Source organism: Acanthaster planci, linkage group LG10, assembly GCF_054643075.1.
Source record: "Acanthaster planci isolate LZ-2023a linkage group LG10, COTS_SCS, whole genome shotgun sequence".
In the NCBI taxonomy this organism is placed as follows: Eukaryota; Metazoa; Echinodermata; class Asteroidea; order Valvatida; family Acanthasteridae; genus Acanthaster; species Acanthaster planci.
Window position 1 is genome coordinate 9,025,071 of NC_141786.1, and position 25,495 is coordinate 9,050,565.

Below are 25,495 nucleotides of genomic sequence, written 5' to 3' on the forward strand. Positions count from 1 at the left end.
ATCACGCCAAATAGACCACTTTTCTGCTTAAAACTGCACGCCCATATCTGACTGTGTCGATAAACCCCCTTCCTGCAAACGACGTCACCCGGCGGGTTACCACACACAACACCTATACCTTAAACCGAAGCAATTACAGCTACCCCGACCATGTCACGACCCAGGCCCAAGCTGTTTATTTACGTACGTACTCTATACCAAGAAGACGAACAGAATTGGGTCTGCTTACGGACGCGTAAAAGCGATGAATACACCCGTTCAGTATAAAGGAGGTCACTTCAGACAGACAATAGTGGTTTAGTGACGTGTGGGGAGTTGTCCTTGGGCACAGGATCTCGTAAACTCAATGGTAGTTCAACTGCAGTGGATGTTACATGTACATGTACATGTATATTGTTTTGAATAACTATATCCAGTGTACCACATCTTCTGTACATGTACATACCAACTCACCGGAAAAAGTGGGCTTGTCAACGTACGGGTCAGTTCTACCGCACTGGGGAGCGTGGTTTTAGAGACACCGTACTGCACTGCATGGTGTAGACTGACAGGAGTGTCACGTCGGGTTCATCGGTCAGCTGCTACATGTAGTTCGTTCTACGTAGCTCTGGGTATGGTTCTGAACTCTAGGGATTCTGCACAAATCCACTATAGCCTTTACCTGAAGAACATTGTACTGCGCTCCACAAGGTGGAGTTAGATCTTCTGATTTGCTGCAGATACTGCACCTTGTTCCACTTCCACTGCGAGTTTCTCCATAAAAGGCATTGGTTGGGAACAGGGCTCTACACTCCATGTTCTGGTGCTGTGTTTGAGGATGGCGAGTTTGCTTCGTACACTTGTTACTGTGCTTCCGTTCATCGGTAAGCTTAAATTCGACTTTCTGAATCAACACATAGCATAGCCTTGTGACGTATATGTAATTGGTTAAGAATGAGAGAGTTTCAATGTTTTTATTTGCTTGAAACTGTGGCAATTTTGTAGCTGGATTGAATTAAGCTAACCAATTTAAATTTTACCAGACTGAAATAGTGCTTGATTCGCTTCTGGAGAAACCCAAACCAAAATGCTAGGGTGTCGTCTTTATTCAAAATGCAACAATGGAACAATTTCACGTCTTACGATATGGGAATATGATTATATAAACCGTGCACGTGGTATGAAGCATTGAAGGTCGTGTAGTTACGAGATAATTAGAAATGGTAGAGTGTGGTTAAAAACGAGAAAAGGTACCAGTAAAAAAACTAATTACAACAGAAAGTGGACAAACATCCAGTTGAGAGCTGAATTCCCTCTGTGTTGTGGTGTTCCCTTTCTGGACGCTTCCCCGTGCTTATTTCGCGTACGTGTGGTATTATTTTAATCTATATGAAACCTTAATCGGTTTGTGAGAGTAAGCCTCCCCTGGAAGTCTCATTTGGAAGTCGACGGAGGCTGAAATTAGCGCTTCTACACTATCAAAAGGGGTGTCATGGCTGAAATGACTCGGCGAATTTAGGCCTATAGTAAACTGTCTTGACCCTTCTACCGGGATATCGATATGTTCGGCGACTCAAATAAACAAGTTTTGTTTTCATTGTACCGTATCAAGGAGTCGCACAGGCCTACAGTCTCTCCTTTGAAAACAGCGGAACTCTCCGCAATTTCGTAGTCTTGTTCAAATCTGCAATGATGTAATGATTGTTCCCCTGTGTGTAGTTGGACTGGCCCAACAAAGTTGGAACTTGCGTCCAATTCAACCGTATGTCCGTCCAAAACTATGGTTGAGACTGATGAGTGACGGTGTCGGTGAAAGGAATTAACCGATTTACTAACCCGTCCGGGATAAGTACATGCTGGTATAGCTGTGAATAACACCGATGGAATGTTCCCGTTAGTGTACTTTTCCCTGGAAAACGGGTTGCCTTTCGCGTAGGTGCATTTATTCTGCTTATCATATAAGACCGAAATACAATTGAGCCAATAACTTGCGCGTAGACACGGCCACAAAGACCTCCGCATGCGCGAATAGAAAACTGTATCACTCTCCCAGCCAACTTGAAGGCTGATCGAGGCGTAACAAAAGGAAATCCAACGCAGAACGGTGAATGGCACTAGGTCAGGGCCGTCGTGTGGGAACCAGACCTGTTACGAATTGTGCAAGGTAACCAAAATATGCAAATAGTAAAGTACATGTATTGCAATAGACATGACTGTACATTGACGTGAATGAGTTTTGTGTACTTCAGCATTTTGGAAATGGTGAAAAGATGGATTTCACATTAGCGCCGTCTGCACATATCTGCATCGAAACCGCGGAGTCGACACGGTACATGCAGTATCTGGTTCCTAAGTGTGGTGCCACTTCAGTTTTAACCACGCCCACTGCACATGATAAACGACCGTCGCAGGTACGTTAGTTCGCGGTAAATTGCCATTATTTTGTCTTTTTGACGTGTCGAGTCATCCTGAAAGACTCTTCCACAAAGCTTTGGAGCCTGAAAAGTCTGAATTTAACATATCTTTATGTATTTTGCGTCTTGACTCCTTACTTTCAATCGTCTGATTGTATTAAGAATTGAAGCTGACACATACAGCTTCGTTTTCAAACGCGGAAGTGCGCAGATCGACGCTAAAAGCGTCGTATTGGGATCCCTCTATATGCAACATAAAACCTCAACATTGGGGAAAATATGGCTGGTGCTTTCATTAGGCCTAGCTATATGAATCCTGGAACTCAGGAAGTACACGGCAATAGGCCCGTCCATTAACTTTATACTACACGTAGATTTAGCGAAATACCACTTCATCAAAATTGATAATTTCAGGGCGAGGACTTACGGACTAATTGTGTGTCGGCCTCCTAATTAGTCAATGCGGGATGCAGTCATAATAACAAAAATTATTCACGGACTTCGTACCTCACCAACCTGAGGCAACAAGTGTAGAGAATATGCCCCCCCTATAAATAAATTTAAAAAATCGAATTTTCCGCACCGATGACGAGTTCCGTCAATATTTCCCTGCCACGTATAATGTCTCAAGTATTTTTCAAAGTTAATTGTCATGTCCTGAATCGCTTTTTGCACATAGGGGAAAAGCCAAATGATTTCAAAGTGAACTAACCTATAGCCTGATATTATACTTGTCCAATTTGTGACAGAGAATGGTTATTTAGTCCGGTGGCATGACTGTCATGGGTAACTCCGCAGAAATACAAACAAGGATCAGATTTTCTTTCTAAGGAATAGTAGTAGGAATGTTTGAGAGGACTATTGGCTTGCATGATTGCATATGGTTCCATCACCTTGAAATTTTGGACTCAAACGTTCTGCATTGACAGTCCGAAATATTCGACATACAAATGACCCTCAGTGGGCGTTATTTAACAATGCGAGATGATACAAGGAATAGAACGCAGGGTAGCTCGGGACTAATGTCTCGGCTCCTAGTGCAGCATGTTCTGCTCACGCTGTATACAGTCCCTAACTCTCTTAAGAAATCCTGGGTCAAATTGACCTTGAAATTGGATCCAAATCCGCTGAAATTCTTTTCTGGGTCAAAACGACCTATTTTCTTGGGTTACAAAGGAAGGACATCTTAATCCGGATTTGGGTGTCGTTTCCTCTTACCGGAGGGGGGGTTACAGTACATGTGTTATGAAGTAAATTTGTGTACCCAGTATAGGATGAGTTCTGTGCAACAGTCTGTTGATTGTATACCGCGCAGGGAAAATTGGTTCTTTTTTAAGGCATTGCAATTTAATTCTCATAATTCCCTGGTTTATTTTATTTGCGAGGCCATTGTCTTTATTGCAATTCTCATCTTCCAAGTAATATTTCGCATCGCACAAATTGTTTTCTCAGTTGAAAATGGCACTCTTCAGTCGCTTATTTATTTGCACAACCACGAGGTTATAGATTAATGCTTTCCCCCGAGAATGGTGAGTGCATCCGGTTTCCTGATTCTGTTGTTGGAGGCCGTGAGATTTTGTGTGCGTGTGATGAAGAACAAAAATTTTTTCCGGTACCATTCTAAAACCAAGCTGGTTGATGTTTGACAATTCCTCTCTCCCGCTGATAATTTTCTGTCTTCATCGTGATCCATCATGGTGCCAATTTCATTTGTAGGAGACTTTAATAGGTATACTAGCAGCGTATTACCCCGTTAGTGTCATATTCAGATAGCAGGTAAGAGTTAAAGTGTAGCTGCAATGAATTTTTCGTCGGCACATATTTTTTGCATCTTTGTACTTTTCTGTAATGTACGAAAACTCTTACATACTCCTACTTGAGTAAATGTGTTGAAAAGTGCTCAATTTTAAACAATCAATATTATCCATGTTTTCTCAGACAACTGAGGGCGCTGTTGCTGTAAGGTCGTCTAGGGAAGACATGGTTCAGTGCACAGGTATTTTTGTTCAAATTGTGAACCCAGATTTTACAAATTCAAAATATTTCTGAGAGAGGGATTGATGGTTTATTATTGCTATGCACATAAACGACAATGAATCAGCAAAGCAGAGAAAAATTAGTCCATGAATATCTACAGAAACGTAGGACTTTTTTGTGTACAAATCAATGTAACACAGTGGCTTCTTCCTGAAATGATATCACAGTTTTACTCATGAACACGGAAATACTCATTAGCATAAAACCAAAACGGCATTAAAACAGCCTTTGAAATAGGGAACCAACGTTGAAAAAGGGGTGAGGTTAACAGAGGCACAAAGGTGCATTTTAAAGGTTTGTAGTCAAAAACATTGACTGCAGCTACCCTTTAAGCCTCCGACATAATTTTGGAATGGGGAGTGACAAATTCGCTGGTCACAGTGCCCCCCCCCCAAGAAAATGAGTAAAATCGGAGGCAATTAACTCATACATTTTCGAACGAAGGAGCTGTAAATTGACTTAAAGTTCCCAGTATTTGTTTTCAAAATTCTTTCTCTGCGGAGAACGCACAACATGTTATGGCTAAATATTTCCGAGGGACCAAATAATAAGGAAGTGTTTTGTGATATTTGAAAAATGAAGGGAAGATAAAAGGTTGTTAAGCCAGCATTTTCAGTATCTGCGTAGAATTTTAGATGTTGTTAATTAAGGTCCGAGCACGAAGTTTATGCATAACTGGAACGGGGAGTATTGTTTTCATTTATTAAGCATGTTAATAATTCAAAGGTTTTGTAGGGGGAATTTCATTATACCGTAGAGCCCACTGCATTTTAAATTTTTTGTGCTGTGGTTGACCTACGGTAGTAGCAGGCGATAAAAACTTAAACCGCAGTTAAAGGGAGCTCACACTGAAACGGTCGTCGATGTTTCCAGAAATCTGTAATTGAACACCAAAAGTCACGACTTTCATTGGTCAGAGATCCAGTCATAACTCAGAAACATAAAATTAACGTTAAATGGAAGGAACCTCGTTCACTGGCATCGTCCCCTGAGTGGAAAACTGTAAGCAAACAAAGGGCACTTAAAAGAGCAAATCATGTACATGTATGTTACCGTGAAGGAAGGAGGCAACAGCATGCGATGTCTTTCTCCTACCAAACAGATAGCCATGGGCGAACAAAGTGCGCAAAAGGTCGTACAAAATATGCAGCAGTGTGAAGGTGGTAGGGCATGCAGCACGCAGTAGCCTACTATTATTAGTGCACCTAAGAAAGTAAAAAACAAAACAAAACTCGAGTGTCAGAGGCCGGGGGCTCGCGTGTTTATAAAAGCTTGCTTTATTAATCTTAATTTTTTTTCGATTCCTGCCCGGTCGTCATTGCAATTTGTCATCAACTTTCAGTCCAAGTGTCCGAAAAAAAGTGGGAGATTTCAAACGTGTTGAGAATCGTAGAACTGTGAAATACGCACAAACTCAGGAGGAGACAGTTTTGACGTATCCAGCGGAGGCGGGGGTTGGGCGGGGGTTTAATACTTGTCCCCCCCCCCGGATTTTTTGTTTCCAATCAAAGAGTACTTCATAGGTAAGAAGGTAATTGTTATATTTAACAACACCTGCAAGTAAAGGCAAGGATGTTGGGACCGTAAGGCTTTGGATATTTTGTTCTTCCCAATCATGTTGAATAAACCCGAGGCCACATTCACTTTTGAATCCCCCCTACACACAAACGCACACAAGTGTGTATTTGCCTGCAACTGGGACCCCCTATTGTTCCTCTTTTGTTTGTACTTAAACTTTTTTAGAAGACCACCCATATGTTTTGTACACAGTTGTCAATCGGGGACCCTCTGTCAATCGGGGACCTTATTGTCCTCTATTGTTCAGGATACGCCGTTTGGAGACAGCTAAATATACTCAAGATATAACGGGTTGCTTGATGCCTATCCGATTCGTCAATTCAGTATACACCATGCTCACTTCACACGTGTACTGCCCATAGGGTTACATGCTTTGATCGCCGTTTACGTAGAACCATGGAACCGGAAGTTAACGCGCAACTTCAGCGATTGTCCAATGAGAGCCTGCAAATCGTGGCGCGTCCGCCATTGTGACGAAGTCACTTACGAACGGGATAATAATACAAGATGCTACGCCAGCGTCACGCACCCCGTAACAAAAACGTGCACCTGTGTTAACAGTGGGAGGGGGGTCAATGTCGAGGTATTTTTTTGTGTTCCAAACAAAGTGGTGATAGCTATCATTTCTTTTTCTTTTCTTTTTTTTCATTCTTTCATTTTTCACAACTGTTTTCCCGTTGTTTTACTTTTCAAGTTCACCCGAACCTCCAAACTGGGTTGTTAGACGCCCAAGCCACTTTAAGGTGAAGGCCTGAGCGAAAATCTTGGTCAGTCAAAAGCAACAGGAACCCACAACAATTTCCATTCACTTGATGCCCGTTTTCATCAGAACATAGATCCAAGTGGTAATAAAAAAAAAACCAACAAACAACCAAAAATTTTTTTGCTCTTTTCACCAGCTCAAGCAACAACTTACACAAAGGGTTTTAAGACTCATTTTGTAGGATCCAGTCACTTTTTTTTTCTAGGGTTGCGGCAAACAATTGCCCTCCCCCAACTCATGACGCCCATTAATAGATGTCATGTGATATTATTATATACGGTGTAAATAACAGGAATTTATTTCGTGACCTCACAGCCGTGGCTCGTGGAGCATGTTCCAATGACTGGTGCTTGAACGGCGGAGCGTGCCAAGACGCCCCTCCTGGCTGTATATGTCCTGAAGGCTTTGTAGGTTTCTACTGTGAAATAGAAGGTGAGCAAGAAACATCCTTTTTATCTGGCCAGTTGAATGTATTTTGTAAACAGGGTTTAGACTGCTAACAATCACCTGTCTTCTGATAGGAGTAAACTGCCTACAAGGGCACTGGTATACACAACATATTTCGCTTCACGGTAGGGGGCACTTTATGACATTATTTAACATTTCAAATCTTACAATGTAGATATCAATTTCTAATGTGATAAACATGCCCTATTAATGCTGAAACAGGATGCATTTTAATGATCATGTGCTAAAAAATATGACAACAAGAATAGTGTTTTTTGTGTTGTTTTGTTTTGTTTGGTTTGGTTTGGTTACAATGTAGCCTACGTCTCTTGGCCTTTGACTGATACAAGTGTCACAGAGGGTTCACGTGACTGCCATCTTGCAGGCCAGTGCTTTTGTTCCACAGCGTGTCCAAGAAGGCGAAGGCGAAGCTTCTATTCAACTTCTTTTATTATTGCAAAACAGTGCATGTGCCCTACAGTGCTTTGTTTGTGTAAAAGCTGGTAAACATCCACAACGTTGTGGGAGAGCTTTGGTTGAATAAAGCCTGCTGCACGCTAGGGCTATCTGTTTTGCCAATTTCATTCGTGACTAGTGGCGTAAGCAGAAAGCTCCAGTGTGCGATCAGTTTTTCGAGAGATTTTCGTCATTCGCCAAAAAATAAAACGTGTTTGGTAGTTTTAGTCACCCCTCCAAAAAGTCTCACAGTGTGCAGGGGACGAAAGCTATCTGATTTCGGCTTGCATTGAGCGCATGCGTGCTTATCAGGGCCTTATGACGTAAGAAGGCAAAATGGCTGCGCGCAGTGAACTCGTGTCGGATGCTATTTTTAGCGGAGCCCTTTTCCCTTTTGGGGATCATATGCCAGTTTAGTCAGCAATCGTGGCACAACCTAAATGCTCAAGAATAAACCCTCATGGTTCAGGAGTCTTCGCTGAAAGGAAATTAAAAACAAAAAAAACCACACACAAAACAACAACCATTGAAGCCTACGTTGGCATTGGAAAGAGAGAAAAAACTAAACAAAACCTCCTAAAAGCAATAATGATTTACTCTTTATGCCCGGTCAAGGAGTTCCAAATGAAGAATGTTTTTTGTGCAGTGATGTGTGAAGGAAATTAGCCCTTACATTCCACAGCCCTGATGCAGGGAGGGATAGCATGAATGACAGCTAGCATGAGGAGCATGCGGGGAATTCAGTATTTCCAAACTTTACTCTGTTGTTTGTTGTTTGTAAAGAAAATACATAGTTGACCTATATATCGACATCTCCTATCATCCCTCCGTGCAAATATCAGCGACTCAGTTCTGGTTGGGCAACGTAGATTATGCAAAGCAGTGAAAATGTTGCACACGCAGAAAGCAAAATTTATCAGCCATAAAAAAGCAAAGCGTGTCACGTGACCGATGGCAGCATCACTGCGACAACTTACTGTACACAAAGAACATCAACGAGAAAAGTCTCTTTCAGTTAACTATGAAAACCCGTTTGTCATCAAGCTTTCTGCAGTGGGAGACTTTGAGAAGCTTGGTGGCAGCAGACACAACTGTCCTTTTTGGGGGGTTGATGTGGGCGTGCGTGTTCAGTTCTAGGCATGCGCGCAACCGCGGGAAAGGACCGGTTTGTCTGCCGCCACCATGGGCGGGTGTGGCGGGGGTCCACGTTACTTACAATTTTTGCCATCTAACTACCAGTATCTTCATTTGTTTGTTTGGGTTGTTGGGTTGTTTGTTGGTTGTTTTTTTTTTGTTTTTCTTCTTTAAACATATGAAAACACGAATCAATGCCGTATGGGGTAATTGCGCTTATGGTCGGTTATGGCCATTATCTTTGCTGATTCGTGCATTTTGCACGTCGGCAGCAAACGTTAACCCCTTGGCCGATACTACATGGGGAAAATGATCCAAAAGGGGGTCAACTTGTGACCCCCTTTTGGATCATAACAGGCCATATTCCGGGTCAGTCTGACCCAGGTGTTTTAGAGTGTAACTGGTTTATCCCTATAGTGACGGGGGAGGAGGTCTGTGAACCACCGCTCTGCGTGAACGGTGGAAGATGCATTGCGGAGCAACCCACGTGTGAATGCAACGACGGGTACAGTGGCTTCTTCTGTGAAATAGAAAGTAAGTTTTTGGGTACTTAGGAAGAGAAAGGTCGTACCTTTCGTATTAGGTTAAGGGACCGGGGGGACGTTAGCATTGGCAACAGTAGCAAGGATAACCACTGTGAGGCACCAACGACGACAGTTTATTGAAGGAAAACACTGGGACATGAGAGAAATGATTATTCAAAGCTGACTTCAACAGTTTTGAAACAACAATTCGTGAAACGTTAGCAACAAAAGATTTCTCCCACATAAGTATTTTGCCCAATGTGGGCAATAGTGCGCCTTCAAGAGTTTGCAGCGCGGTGGCCAATTACAACGCGCGAAAATTGTCGGCCCTTTCTGTTCCAAACGCGCATTGGGCCGACAGATTTCACACGTTGTGATTGGCCAACACTTGCGAACTCCTGGAGGCGCACTCTTGCGAATCGCCCCATTATGTTGGTCTCCTTTTATCAACGTGCCATCTTCGCTGCAAAAGATTCATTATGGGTGCTTTCTCACGCTGTGAACCGGTCATATTGCACCACATTTGTGTTTTTTTTTAAACTTCGAACTGTGTACAGCTCTTACATTCCTTTGTTCTGTTTCACTAACCTTCAGATTGCCAAACGAATGCTGACTGTAATGGAGGTATGTGCCGAAATGGTACGGGAGAGGAAATAAATGAATGCGCGAATTGCCCGGCTGGGATGTCTGGTCCGCACTGCGATACCCGTAAGTGGCAGTAGATTGTCGAAATAATGTGTAAACGGGAAAGCCCGATTTAGATGACTTCAAAGTAGTGCTAACCTCAATCTGGTGACTCTTCAGTCTTTATGACCTTTAGCTGAAAAAAGTCTTGGTGTAAAAATGTTCTGGACACGTGACGGACAGTCGTAAAATATACTAGATCCAGGTTGGCTTCGTGGATTTCCGGCTTCTCTGCGTTTGCTAATAGGCTCGACCTGGCCCAAGAGAGGGCGCAATTTTCCTCGTAACGGAGGCTCATTTGATAACAGCACTTTCGTAGCTTCAAGAAATGCACGCTTTGCGTACGCGTCGCTCCCAACAAAACGAATTACTCCCCACCAAATATGTTTTTTTTTAAACCGATGGCGGTTGTCTCTGCTCAAGGTGGATACAAACTTCACTTTTGCGAACCTCGTCCATCCCACCCCCAAGGGCCAATGAAGGTCGTCTGCTGTCACAACAGCATCCATTTGCCCTTTGGGGTGGCTGTGAAATCTTCATTTCATTTACTTGAAACAGATAATATACTTGAAATTTATCCTGGGTCTTGAAATGAATTCCAAGACGGCGCCAAAGCAAAGATTTGGAAAAATATACCAAGACTCCTCCTCGAGGCGCAAACACACGAAGTTTGTTTCTCATGCCAGCATCTACCAGCTTCCCTGTATGTTTAATTTACACGACCCCCCCCATGGCGGGTGACACAAACTTATGTGCGGAAAACTCTGTTTTGCTGTCGAATGAGGTAGCTGGGGCAAGTTCGATCAGTGAAAGTTTGGCAATTTTGCCTGGTCAGGCCCGCCATATATCTCATGCATAGGTTACCAGTAAAAAGGCGGTTAAAATGGACCATTTGGACATTGGATGGCAATTTCTCGCTGAAATCCTCTTTGCTGTATCGAGAAAACGAAGCTTTTATGAAGTTAAATTGAGTTAAAAATAAATGGTTCACAACAGACAAAATCAACAATGACCACAGACAGGACCCCCACCAATACGCGTAGACGATGATCAGGACAGCAGAGCAGGGACGTCAATGACATCAGTACCAATTTAAGTCCATTTTACCACTTCAAAACATAATGACCACAACCTGAGGCAACTGTTAAAACCACGTGTTAATTAAAAAGTATAAGAACAGGTCAGAGATTGACAGCTCCCAAAGTTTGTCTAGTCTATGTTCATGATGTATCTCAGTGATAATTGTTGCACTCAGGTAGAACCTTAAAACAGAGTGGTGTATTTATTGCTTTAAAAAAATCTCATGTAATTGAGTGATATTGCAAAGACCGAAACAGTTGTCACAATTTGCAATAAAAGGGAGGGGGAAGTGATTTAATAGCCCCCCCGTCAGAAGTGTGTGGAATGTGGGTTATACTTTCATCCCCTGGGATTTACATGTACGCCAATGCGTGCCTACACGCATGATAAAGGTGAAGCAAATTATGTGCAGCTACTCAACATTCTCAAACTATGTGCCTGTACTGACTTGGGAATGACGTCAGAGTTTACGTTACTGGCGTCATGTGCTACAAACTAAAAGTGTGCCTTTGTGTCTTGGCTGTAGCCTCCACTGCAGACGCCTTTGCGGTGAGATCATGTGTTGGATAACCCACGGCTCCCGTCATTTCAGAATAATTATCTCATACGTCACCTTCTTGCTAAACAGCTTTTGGAGAATTATGCGGAAGGGTGGATGGAATATGCTTGAATGATGCCGCTTGTGTGCCACGGCCAACTGGGTCAGGCTTTACGTGTATGTGTCCGGAAAATTATGTAGGACCAGTCTGCGAAATCTACAGTAAGTCTCGCTCATTTGATTACTTTTCTTGATATTTTGATTTATTTACCTCTTATTAAATGTTTGTCCAAATCACTCTGAGGATAATTTGGCATGGCTCTTCAATGACGTTTCATCCGTCAACACTTACAGGACAAAACATTTATAACAAGTATTGTTATTATTATTGTAATGTAAGAGTTGAATTGGCTGCTGAATGTTTACGGTGAACTTAGATCAGAATGAATTTTTTTGTTTTGAATCAAATTTAATGGATAACTTTTTTAAACTGCCAAGTATATCTCAAGGCAAGAGAGCGTCTCTCGCCCGATCTCTTCGAAACCTTTCCTGCGCTTAGAGACACTAATTACCACTATGGAGTTGTAACTCGCTCCTAGGTAAAACCTTGCTGTTGTTGCCAAAACGAGTAAAAACAACCCAAAGAAATCATGAATTTTTAAACTGTCGATCAGCGGCGTTGGAAGCTCGTTGAATCACTTGCTTGTGCGTTCTGTTTTGGGTATTTCAATCATATGAAGGTCCCGGGGAAAAAGTGCATGATAGCAGTTTAACTCGTTGGTGAGTCCATGCTTTGAGATTATGCTATCTATTGTTTCCAGCCATGATAAAACGTGTCTGCTCTTGCTATTTTCCCTCAGGTATTTGTTCCGGGATAAATCCTTGTCGCAACGGCGGCACCTGTGTGAGCGGGAACTGTCAATGCGTCAACCCTTTCTCTGGCATTTTGTGCGAAAGAAGTGAGTCGTTTTAGACCATGCAGGCTATGAGAGGGGATTCAGTCGATTCCCCGAACCGATTGCCACCGTTATTTTGTCAGGCATGCCCCCAACAGGAGAAAGCAAATATCAGGGATGCTTTCTTTCACCACCGTCGGATTTTTTGGGGGTGTTGTCAGTAAGGTGATAACTGGCAGGTGAACAGGTAGAACGGGTCGGTTAGACCATTAGTACCGTAGATGATAATAAATTTGCACGTGAATCGGAGTTTCTTTCTTCAGTTAGGAGGTTAATATGCCCAGTCTTGTATAATTCAGATGGGATGGAGGGTGAAATGTCAGAATTTGAGTCATTTTTCAGGTCGCTAAATTTCGAGCTGTAACAAGTTGCTGTTTTGAATTTATGTTCTGGCCTTTTGGTAAGCCAGGGGAGTGTGGAGGAGAATTGCCTTGCGAATGGGGTTGTTTTAGATTGTTGGTCCGTGATGGAGGATTTTTTGATGTTCGGTTAGTGACTGCTGCTTGTTTACAATAAGAAAACCGTTAGTTCCTAATACTGAAAAAACGATTAGTTCCCAAACTGGCATGTCTTTCGGGACAAAAATCACAACAATAGCGCTCTCAGTTTTGCAGAAAAAGTTCATCAATGGTGAGAGTTATGGAGAGCAGCAATCTATAAATTCAGGGTTGTCAAGTAGTGTGCAGACATTTAATTAAGATGTTCAGAGTAACTATCATTTCAGAACGATTTATTGAATTGATCCTTGGTAATGATGTACTTTCACGTGGTCCCAGGTTGTACAAATGACGACCAGTGTATGAATGGGGGAACCTGCACACTCTCTGGTGTCTGCGAGTGCTTGGACGGATTCAGAGGATCACGATGTGGTGTCGGTATGTAAGTGGTCATAGGACAATGACCGATAGTAAGGGAAACCATAAATGACGTTGAATTGTATGCCCCTATACATTTCCAATGGGCTGCTCAAGCTTTTTGGATACACATGCCATTGGTGCGCATGCGCACATAACTTCGAGTTTATTAGTGGATATAGGTGTATAGTGCAATGTCAGGTAGCTCAAGGACGAGTTTCCGCTAATATGATAACAGTCACAATACTGAAACGATAATGGCATTTATGAATTCAGTTAGAATCAAGCTGAGCTTGGTAAAACAAAGCAGATCTGATTAACAGTAACGAAAACAATCCCTCAGGCTTAGCTGGAAAGAGAACCGACGCTTAATGTAGCGGAAATGAAAACCTGACCTGACCTCTATCATTTTATATATTAAATGCAAAGTGGGCGAAGTTACTCATCAAAAGAGACAGACTTCATCAAGCGGTTGAAAGTTTCATTCTGTTTACGTGTATTTAAAATTAAACTCTATTAATGAAATCTGACTGGTGTACCACATATTTGTAATACTTTGCTGAATGGTGTCTGATTTTCTTTTTAATTGTTGATTTTTTTTTCAGCTGAGTGTTCGGACACGAATCCTTGCTTGAACCAAGGCACCTGCATGGACGGTTCCTGTACTTGCTCGGCCCCATTCTTTGGAAATTTGTGTGAAAAGAGTGAGTCGTTTTCCGAACCCAAGGGGACACTTTGGGACGTTTGGTTGAAGCCAGCTGGACCCAATAAATCTGCGCATGCGTGTACTCAATTAACTCTAACGATGCTAGATTTATATATAATAGGTTTGCCCTTACCCAACGTATATCAATAAGCACTGTATGCTCAGGGCTTGTCCGAGAGCTTGCGAAAAAAACCTCACAAGCTTACTTGGGTGGGACTCGAACCCACGACCTCCTGCTTACTAGTGCAGATGTCTTAACCACTCGACCACCGAGCTTGCCGGGGTCGGCTGGCCGGTCCGAGTCAAATGAAGCAGCGGGTACCGCGAACAATTTTCAAGATGTATTTTTGCGTTGGGGAGATGTTAATTATATATAATAGGTTTGCCCTTACCCAACGTATATCAATATGCTAGATTTGTCAAGTGGGACCGGAAAGTCTCCATCTATGGAAAGTCTCAAAGGGTCTCCTTTTTCTCACTTGTATCCAGTGAGCATTTTGCTTGATTGGCAGCGGAAACCAAACAAATCCATCGTATTAGGCTCCGGCGAAAAGTTGGGCGTGCTTATTCTATGAATTGTGCGGGGCAATATTCCGTGCATAATGCAGCGCAGCATGTCTTGCACACGCCATCTTGCTAGCGTCTCCTTCTCAGGCATTGCCTCTGACATTGAAATCGTTAGATGTCCGAACCGAATGTCATTAATTCTATCTTTAGGTCAATGGCGAGCAGGGTCCAGAAACAAAACACGACTTCTTTTTGAGATTAAACTCCCGAGCTGGGAGAGAAGTAATTTTCTTTTGTTTTTACTTTCACTGCACTTCATGATTGCAACGCGAAACTGTTGTACAAAATGTTAATTTTATGACATTATTTTCAAAACTCTGCTTTAAGGGCCTAATCAGTACAGCTTTGATGTGATCTTTAGCATCCAATCCATTCTCATGGACCCTGATTTCGTTACCTGTTTGCGTTTTTGACAGTCATTGTGGTTTTTGTTCTCATGCATATTTTTCTTTATAAACAGAGAATTTGATTTTACACCTAGGCTTACACGTATTTCAGTTCAAACAGTGCCTGAATTTCAGATGTTATACCGTCGTAAATGTTCCTTTCATCGAAGATCCAGTGTTCAACTTGCGTAAATACAGTGAGCAGCGGCATTTAGCCAGTTAGCAAATCTTGCGCCATAATGCTCGTATAGGGGTCAATTTGACTCTATAAAACAAAAGTGAAACTAACATTATCTTTCTTGAGACTAAAAGCCCAACCACAGCACAGGTGATTCTTTAACTGCAATTGATCGAAAAGGATGTCACTTAATGTTCAAGCATCAACGAGAGCAAGGCTGAACAAGGTTATTCATCTCGGAGGAAAAAAAAAAACTTGTTCATTCCTCTCGGAAGAAAAACAAAATAGACACAAGTCATGGGCCCTTTAATGGAAATGTACCTTCGTTTGGTGTCAGGTTGTAGAGGTAACGCCCAGTGTTTAAATGGGGGAATCTGCACGAACAAGAAGGTTTGTGAGTGCCCGGAAGGCTTCAGCGGGACGAGATGTGCAATAGGTACGGTGCAAGCTACAGTAATGCAGTAGAACGCCGTTATACCGAGCGCCACGATACTGACCATTCGGTGTACCGAGCATTCCCCCGGCCCGAGAATTTTCTCCGCACTGTTACCCAACATGGGAAACTTGCTTGAAATGAATTAAATTTTGGTTCGACTAATGAAACTTAAAAACTTAAATAAAATCGTATTCGATACAGAATAACGGCAGACACGCCATGAAAAGCTGTCCGTTGATGGGTATGTCGACATTAGCCTGTTTTGAAGCATGGGGGGCAAACTAGGAGGGCGTTGTATGAAGTGGGAACATTTGGAGTCAACACAAAAGATTTTACCCATAGCAAATAGCGCCCTCCTGTTGTGTCCGCCATACCTCACGTGCAACTAGTAAACGTGCATGCAACACGGCAACTCTGATTCGGATTTTCTGTTTGTATTGTCTCTTCCAAGTCAACGATTCTCTTCCCCAAAAAGGAACTTATAAATCAAAGCAGAAAATGCAAAGGTAGAAAGACAGGCTGGCCTTTGTGGCGTAACTCGCACGTATTTTCGTGTATTATTAATGACAGATTTGACTTCAATTGACAACGCCTCAAGTTGCCGAAAGGGCATTGGTTCCAGTGCCATGAAATTAGTCCATGTTGCAAGCAACTTTTAACTGATGACTCAAATAAAAACTTCCGTGAAACATGATTTCATTTTGTAATTCGACTTCGTATTAATGAAAACTACCCAAAAGGTGAGACACGAGAAGAAATCATAATACGTGCACTTTGAACTAAAATTAACTTAAAGAATTAAAATTTAAGAAGATTGTTTTACGCGTGTTAGCCCAAAATCATTATTGCTGAAACATTTATGAGACAGGCCGCCAACGTTTGAATGGGTGGGAATTGGAATCGAGTGCCTTAGTGGCTACAAATTGCACTGCCGATCGACTGCACCGAACATTCTGTGGATGGTGTTCTTTATAGCGGCGTTATACTGTAATAACGCCAGTACTGCATGATATTGGCAACAGCACGTGACTTTGGCAACTGGAACGTGAAGGTAACGACGTATGTGCAGTGTAGCGATTAGGCCCAAATACATTTCGCTGCAACGAACCACTCTCACCGAAAGCAGGCTACAGTTTCTTGGAGCTCTGCCCATATTTCTATTTCCCGTGCAAAAAGTGACCAATAGATGAAGCTGTCTTGGCAAAGTTTCGCTGAATGCGTTGATTGCCACTATTTTTGTGCCACACATCGATGGCCAATTTGAGATCGAGGCCACAAACGCGTGATAACGAGGACCAAAATCCAATAAAACGATGACAGTGTACAAACACTGAAGGAACCAACGACATCGATGGACTTCAATAAGAAACGTGACTTTTTAAAACAAAACAGAGAGAGTGATATTGATTAAAGCAATCCTCCATTCAAAGTCGGGGAAAGCACATCATAAGATGTCATTGACTCCTCCCTAACTCATTGCTAACACGAGGCAGCACAGAGAAATTACTTTTATTGCAGTTTTATGTATCGATGAAAATAAATGGGCTGGTTTCGCTCACCGCAACTTGATGCCCAGTGCTAATCGTGGCACGTAGGGTCTACATTTTTACGTTCTTAATTAAAACAGACAAAAAGAAAAAAGGTGTAGGCTTGGTTTGTTTTAGTTTAGCATTAATGAGTAAAAAAAATAGTTCCAATTCAAAACAATGTAGGTTTATTCGTCTTCATATCCTCCAAAAGAACACACAAAAAATAAACACATAGCAGAAAGATAATAGAGAAATAAAACCATCCTAATAAAATCTCTGACATAGACACTTGCTATTCAAGATACAGGCTTTGGTACAAGATTTTTAAAATTGGTGAAATTTTTCGGTTACTTTTTTGTTCTTTGTCAGTTATTTTACGTCATTGAGAATGGGTGAACACATTAACCTCAAGACACCAAGCCTTCATTCAGTTGCTTGATTGTGCCATTCTGTCTCGCGTATCAAATTCAATGTGAAGAACACACGTCTTCAAACGCATTATTCCACTTTTTAATGGTTGTGTAATGTTTAGACAATGCTTTTGACGTGTGAGCCTTGCTAAACGGTGTCTATTTCTGTATTTTGTAGTTGACTGTTCCAATACGAATCCTTGTTTAAACGGCGGCGCATGTGAGATGGATGCCTGCAGTTGTGTGGCGCCGTACACAGGAAATCTGTGCCAAAGAGGTAAGTGCTTTACCGTACCAGAGGGATACTGTGAAACGCTTGGTGGCGGCAAACATACTGGCCCCACGTGACTGATCGACTATCATTGGGTTTACAGGGGTGGATCAAAGATTTCTCGCGTGGGGGGATTCTCTTCCTTATAAGGAGGGGGATGCCACATGTAAGTGTCTGAATGAGTGAAGCCATTTAGTCTCTTTATATCCTAAGCCGCATACGCAAACTAAGACTCCAACAACATATCTGCCTTGTGGGGGGGGGGTCATCCGAACTTTATAAGTTGGCCTTATGAGTGGCAATGAGCGGGAAAATGAGCCCAAACCTGTCATCAGCGTCTGTGTGATGACACGTGACCTAATGAGCGCACTCAAACGCCCTCTCTGCATCGTTTCAGACAGAGACAAAATAAATCAGTTACAAGACTGTTTGCCACGGGAAAGTGACGGTATTAATGTTGGTGTACGAACTAAAAAAATAAGTAAAGGGCCTAAACGCAGTGTGTGTTTTGTTCCATGCTGTTTTCAGAACATGGTAATAAGCATTTGGCACCTTTGATCCAAAACATTTCAATAGGCAGGATTGGGGTTTACAAACTGCGATGACTTTCTAATGTCTACGTCTTAAACTTTAATCGATTTTCGTGTGTTTGAATAAGATAATGTCTTCCTGATAGAGAAAGAGAGAAAAAAAAATGTTTGTATCTTCATACAAATTTGTTTTCATTTGACACAGGTTGTTCAAGTAGCAGCCAGTGTTTAAATGGAGGAACCTGCACAGATATGATGGTTTGTATGTGCACAGAAGGATTCGGTGGGCCGAGGTGTGGAGCAGGTACTTATGCCTTAGTTATATTTGTGATGGCATTAACGCCAAATAGTGGCATTGACTACAGCAGATATGGAATTCAGGCCAACAGCGAGCATATCGGGTCACTGCGGAGCGTACTTTTATCTTGATGAAATAAAAAAGAGCCCATTTTATGGTGGCGAGGAGAGCAGTGTTTAATGCGAAGTTGGGAAGAAAAACGCCACAAGACCATGTGCTCAGACCGTGTTCAGTCTTCTATGATGGATTTGCCACCTTTGACCGGGCTGCGCAACTGTGACCATCCCTGCACGCGGCAGGGATTTCCTCTTTGAACGTATCTAGTGGCGTTTTACTTATATATTCTCGATGAACCCATCTTCATGCCGGTTTGGTGTTTGTGTAGGTCAGCCGTTTCAAGTTGTAGTATTTATCACAATGCCCGCCATCACTGGCGGAAGTCCTTGCCAATAACTAAGGTTGGCGTTACCATTTTTACAAAATTTGCCAATAATTACGGTATCGTATTTGTAAAGCACTAAACATTTGGTTTGTTCCCACTCAGGTAAAATGGTTTTGTAAACACGTGGCACACGATCTTCGTGTATAGAATGAAGAAAAAGAAGAAAAACAGACACACGACATGTTTTTTTTTCATCTTCCACCCTGTGTAATGCAATCCTAGAAGCTGCAGAGATGTGTAGGGGAGATAACGATTGTCTCCACTCCGGCCGTTGTAATGAAAATGGAGTTTGCGAGTGTGTTTCCAACTTCCAAGGGACTTTCTGTGAAATAGGTAAATATTGGATCATTCGTTTTTGTCAAATTGGTAGGCCCAGGCAGGCAGTTCAGGGGCCAACTGAAAACCGATCAGTAAGCAGACATCAGTTGCGTTTCTCATGAGTTTGCTTTTAATTATGGAAGTGTTGTTGATTTTTATACAAAATACCGCAGAAGCGGTCTGCGGTACGGCCGAAGTAACTTTGATCGCTGGGTATGATAATTCTATGATACAAAAATGAGGAAATTTCTTCATCATGCCTAATTACATAATCCGGAACTTGCTTTCGTTAAAAGTTTAGAGGTTTCAATGTAAATTAATTGTTATCAACCGATAAAGGTAGCTCCGTGTCATGTCTGGGTTCTTACTGAGATACACGTTTCCTATAAATTCCTTTCGATCAATTCAACACTCCCAGTGCTTTAATTCTTTCGTTTGTCACTTTTTCAAACGTTTTAACGCACATTCAGTATTGCTTATCATAGAGCCGTGCCATTCCAAAAACAAATTTGTCTTTAGCACACAGTTTAATGGTGGCCACTTTGACCAGTGTCTCCAGACTTCATTGTGCCCTCCAGAACACGCATAAAGGTGTACACTTTCTCTTGTCGTCAGTTTTTTTTTTTATAATTCATATATTTCTTGTTGGTTTCTTTCATATTAATATCCTTGAAAACATGCCTGACTCATTCAAGTGCCATATAAAAGTAGCAGGAGCATCATCAGGTTCTTCGATATTCGTATAATAATAATAATAGCCCATTGTTACTGTTTATTCTCTTTTTCCATTTTCTTAAACTAAACGAACCATGCGTTCCATGCGTTTCGGGGTCTCGTAATAACTGTTACCTCATTTGCTAGTCTGGTGCACTGAATTGTGTGAGGACACAGGCAAATACTGAAGCACACCCACGTGTGTATTTGCCTGCAACTGGGGACCCCCTATTGTTCCTCTTTTGTTTGTACTTTAACTTTTTTAGAAGACCGCCCATATGTTTTGTACACAGTTGTCAATCGGGGACCCTCTGTCAATCAGGGACCTTATTGTCCTCTATTGTTCAGGGTCCCCAACTGAATGCAGAAACAAATTCGACAAGACTAGTTTACTTCGCAAAGCTTTTTAAAGTGACTGATACACGACGGCTTCGAACTGTGAACGCTGCCATTCGGCATCTGCTTAGACGACATTTAAGTTGTAATTTAATGATTTGTACGACACGCTGTCCAAACAGGGCGATTCGACTGAATTACCAATGTTGACACAAAAATTTCCAAGAGCAAGAAGAATATTCGAAATCATGAATTGGACGAAAAAGTTTAAAATGTAAAAAAAAAAACTGTGCTCAAACGCAACTCCGAACTTGTTTTTTGAATTAGGATTCGTCAGTTACTGTAAATAACATTTAATCAATTTGGTCGATTACCCCCCAGCCTGCACGGTTGATAGCCAGTGTATGAATGGTGGACGGTGTGGTACGTCTGGCGTATGCGATTGCGTTGCTGGCTTCATGGGAGCGAGGTGTCAGGATGGTAAGACACAACTTACATTACATCTTTCCCATAAGCTGCTGTTTAATTTTGCTTTCGTATATCCTTTTGCATATAGGGTGATCAGTCCATTTGAGCTATTTGAGTTGGGAACAAGCCACGGGCAGGAGTCAGTGTAGGGTCGCCCTGATGGGCAGACCTCGCACACGCGTCCGAATGATCTCTTACTTTAGCTTCGTTTCGGAGCACACGCTCTTGGAATTATGATGCCTAACTTGCTCATTGGATTTGAACACAGATACCAGTATTAAGAATTGGAATGGATGTAGTTTTTAACCCCCCCCGGCTACATGTATACGCAGCAAGTGTCACATACTGTGTGCACATTGTCAGGAAGACAGGTGACCTATCTCTTTATAGTATTCACTTTAAACCTGTTTCTTCCCCTCCCAAGCGGCAACCAACATCACTGTCATAGTCATTGTCGTCGTTCTCGTCGTGATTATCCTCCTGCTCGTGGTCATCGTAGCTCTCCTGCTGCTGAGGCGGCGCCTGGCCATGAAGAGACGCCGGAAATCAGGAGTGGGCGGAGAACTCGAGCTGGGCAACCGCAATGTGGTAAGCGTGCTTTGTATTGTTGGACTGCCGGAGGGCACCACTGTCGTCTGCAGTCCCGTTTGGCCAGTAGGGTAGAATTCCGATCGGCCTCTCGATCCGCCGCTGCGGTCCAACCAGCCCTCACCGGTTCGGACTTCCAGCCCCATAAGCCCTGTGGAAATCAAACCATGAATAGCCTACTTCTATGCGAAATTCTCACTCAAATTTGCTGGAGGTGGCTACACATGGTCTCTCTTTGGCTTACTTTACGCAGATTGGAACTTCGTCGGGGCTGCCCTCATGCCCACTCCTACCCCACCTTTCTCACTCACTCCTCTACATACCCCCTTCCCATAATTTTAAACGCCCCACAACAATCTTAAGCATTCTACGCTATTAAGCACGACTTCATGTGTGTTCACTCACGCTGCACCAACCAACCACCAACCAACTGACGAAGCCGTTGATGGTCTGCCCACCTAAAAGAGATGTCTTGGCTATGGCTGCAACTAAAGAAAAAACATTTTATTACCCTTGTGTTGTTTATTTTATCACTGAATCACATAAATTTTAGGCCACACAAAGTGCAGTTTTACTTCATTATGTTGTTGGCACTTGCATTATGTATAGGCCTACACTTGTCCTATTCACAGAGAAGAAGTAATGACTATATTGGAGTAGACAATGGAAAAGAGCCTCCGGTAGCCAGACGGCCCAACAGTATGACTTACGAACCCGATGGTAAACCTAAGGAGTTCCCGAGGGAGAGACTCCACGTGATGGAACAGCTGGGAGCTGGCTCGTTCGCGACAGTTCACAGAGCCGAAGCGGACGGCATCGTCAAAAAGGGAGTCATGACCACGGTCGCTGTGAAGATGCTGAAAAGTAGGCCCAGGTTTTTGTTGTTGTTTTTTTGTTTCGTTTTTTTTGACAGATACGGCTGGCGTTATCCTCTAGGTTTTTCCGAACAGTTGTAGGGGCACAGGATTCTAAGATGTTTACTTACTCCCCACCCCTGTTGCTCACTTTTTTCCCTTGGGCTTCCTCATTACTTGGTCACCCTGACTGTCCAGTATAGTACCGAGATAAAGCCCGTTGTTCTCTCCTTCAGCCACGGCGACAGAAGGAGACAAGAGAGACTTCGAGAAAGAGCGGAGCATGTATCTGAACCTGGGCACCCACCCCAATGTCGTCACAATGCTGGGCTTCTGCACCGAAAAAGGTGAGAGGAAACATCAAGATGGAAGTTGGTATCAGCTCCCAAAGAGGGCCGCAGTAAATTCTCTGCCCTCTGGATCCATCCAGGCCAGGATGAATGTACATAACTAAGTAGATAAACGAACACACGAGTTGAGTATAATATTTATGGCTTTAGAAGATTCTCCAACTTGCAACTTTGTCAGCAGCAAGTTTTGGAATCACAAACAGTAAACTCGCCGTAATGGGTATCACTCTCTCTTTAAACCCCCTAAGTTCGATATAGATGTCGATGTACCATACACCGTAAAGTTCCTCCCTGTGACACTGTGGGCAGGATGTGCTCGTGTTCATATCTGTACGATAATCTCGTCGTGGCCTTCCTTGACACGACTGAATCGGTGCACAATATAACTTTATTGCCTCACAACAACAGAACCGGTTTATCCACCTCGAGCAGAAGCACCCCCTCATCGGTTGAAAAAAGCCACGGTGGTCGGGAGTGTTCATTTTGTTGATAGCGATGCAACCTAATGCGTGCATTTCATAGTCGTTCGTGAACCAGCGAAATTCAGTTCCGACCATAGGAGCCTCCTTTGCTGAGGATACTGCGCCCTCTTTTGGTTCAGCTCGAGGCTCATTGCTGACAACCTCCGTTGCAGCATCATTGAAACACATACATGTATTTGTTTGGGCCCCATTCAGAACCTTTCTTCCTAATCATGGAATACCTCCCGAACGGGAACCTGCAGACCTACCTGCGACACATACGGACTGGGGCCAAGGAGCAGTACTTCTCGCTAAAGGAGATCCGGGAGGAGAAGAGGAACTATCTCCTACCCGCTGAGATCTTGTCGTTTGCCATGCAGATTGCCAGCGGGATGGAGTTTCTGGCTTCTAAATCGGTGGGTCCTTTGAAAACAAGTTCAACAAAATTCGAATTTTAAAACGAAAGCTTTCGGTAACCATCTATTAAAGTTAGCAAAATACACATTGAATATAGCACTGTATTGTTGAATGATTCTAGGACCAAGAGAAATGGCAATTGAAACTCTGCTTCTGGTCGTTCGCAATAAGTAGATACCGTGGCCAAAAAGTTGAACATTTTGTTGTTATAATCGAGTATTAGGGAAACTGTTCATTTGTTAACTATGGGTGTCCCTGGTCTGCCCTCAGCTACCATTCTATCTCTACGATTCTTATTGACCCTGAAAATGATAACTTGACTTCGCCCTTGAAGACCTCCAGTCGTGAAAAGTGTCAGTTACCTTAAGTGGTGTCATTTTTGTTTTGTCCGTTTCGTTTCAAACTGTTTAGTTTATCATACTTTGATGATATCAAATTTTCTCAGTGTATTCATCGTGATTTGGCCACGCGCAACATTCTCCTCGGCGAGGACCTGGTTGCCAAAGTGTCTGATTTCGGACTGGCCCGGGACGTGCAGGACTCCAGCTCGTACGAGATGAAGTCTCACGGGCGGGTACCCGTCCGTTGGATGGCGCCCGAGTCGCTGCTAGACAACATCTACACTACGAAGAGCGACGTGTGGGGGTTCGCTGTCATGCTATGGGAACTCGTGACTCTGGGTATGTACCAGTAATTAATAATTCAGTGACAGGAAAATAGCTCCACCCTTGCATGCGTGGGGTATGTCCATTATACATGCCTCTTCCTTCATTATGGTGTCCCAATGTACTGTACAAAACGCATGCGCATGAGTCCGGTGCCACTGCAGTAATGACACTGTACTTGTCTAGAGAATTTTCTTTTATTTACAAACTTTGATAGAAATCTTTTTTAATGGACGGCCAAAGTTTGCAGAAAGATCAGTCTCGGTTGCCAACAATATGTCACTCAAAATGCACACTTTACATTGCCGATGTTAAATTGGGAGGCATCTCCATTTAGCAAATATATTTAGTACTTTAATAATTAGTACTTTAATATTTGTTTAAAGATTTTTAAGCACTGCACAACATATTCTGTTGGTTTTCTACATACGGCTAGCCACGTTTTTGTCAATTACTGTTGGCAGAATAAGGTGCTTGTGACGTAGCGAATGAAATTATACCCCTGCGTAAAATGGACTTTTACTGGGAGACAGTATACTACGAACGGACATAATTTAATCCAAGAGCGGATTTTAGATCAAAACTAAAATGCAATCAAGAACTATACTGTCTCACCGTCAACTAGCATTCAACTCCTCTTTCAAAGAGTAAGACATTGGGTACTCACTTGAGGAAAGATTTTTCGTTTTTACAGTGGCTAGATATTAAAGGGCTAGATATTACCAATCAGCTGGCGAACCTTCTTGTATTTAATTGAACGAAGCCTAGTGCAAACGACTTAAAAATGTAAATGGATTTCGTATCGAGATGAAGTGTAGTGAGATGAAGATTTACCTGATAACCATATTGCTTTTGTTGCTCCAATCAGGTTCACATCCCTACCCGGGTATGTCATCCAAGCAGGTCATTGACAAAATCACCACCGGCTACAGGCTACCTAAGCCCGAGAGTTGCAGTGACGAAATGTAAGTCGAGATGCCCTGGCTTAAACCCTGCTGCCTCCTGAAAGGGACTAGCTCATCCAGAAGTGACCTCCACTGGGCTTTGTTCTGGGCCATGTTGTCTATCTGTTTTCATATCAGGAGTATTTCAGCGTCCTCTTTTCCCTATTGATCTTCTTGAGCTGT

The 25,495-nt window shown here is 42.7% G+C and overlaps 1 protein-coding gene across 2 annotated transcripts in view; it reads left to right on the plus strand.

Annotated features, from left to right (window-relative positions):
• Nucleotides 1-204: 204 nt before the first annotated feature.
• Nucleotides 205-25,495, plus strand: part of LOC110985016 (uncharacterized) — a 29,828-nt gene continuing 4,537 nt past the window's right edge. Inside the window, exons 1-19 of one of the 2 annotated variants that reach the window (XM_022245699.2) lie at nucleotides 205-863; nucleotides 7,087-7,203; nucleotides 9,226-9,342; nucleotides 9,927-10,040; nucleotides 11,725-11,856; nucleotides 12,495-12,593; nucleotides 13,367-13,465; nucleotides 14,050-14,148; nucleotides 15,619-15,717; nucleotides 17,835-17,933; nucleotides 18,663-18,761; nucleotides 19,420-19,530; nucleotides 20,947-21,045; nucleotides 21,458-21,621; nucleotides 22,254-22,485; nucleotides 22,712-22,822; nucleotides 23,503-23,702; nucleotides 24,149-24,383; nucleotides 25,237-25,333. In XM_022245699.2, coding sequence (XP_022101391.2) covers nucleotides 818-863; nucleotides 7,087-7,203; nucleotides 9,226-9,342; nucleotides 9,927-10,040; nucleotides 11,725-11,856; nucleotides 12,495-12,593; nucleotides 13,367-13,465; nucleotides 14,050-14,148; nucleotides 15,619-15,717; nucleotides 17,835-17,933; nucleotides 18,663-18,761; nucleotides 19,420-19,530; nucleotides 20,947-21,045; nucleotides 21,458-21,621; nucleotides 22,254-22,485; nucleotides 22,712-22,822; nucleotides 23,503-23,702; nucleotides 24,149-24,383; nucleotides 25,237-25,333 — 2,369 coding nt within the window. In that variant the 5' untranslated portion in view covers nucleotides 205-817. The remainder of the gene's footprint in view (nucleotides 864-7,086; nucleotides 7,204-9,225; nucleotides 9,343-9,926; nucleotides 10,041-11,724; nucleotides 11,857-12,494; nucleotides 12,594-13,366; nucleotides 13,466-14,049; nucleotides 14,149-15,618; nucleotides 15,718-17,834; nucleotides 17,934-18,662; nucleotides 18,762-19,419; nucleotides 19,531-20,946; nucleotides 21,046-21,457; nucleotides 21,622-22,253; nucleotides 22,486-22,711; nucleotides 22,823-23,502; nucleotides 23,703-24,148; nucleotides 24,384-25,236; nucleotides 25,334-25,495) is intronic. The other variant, XM_022245700.2, reaches the window with a different exon arrangement.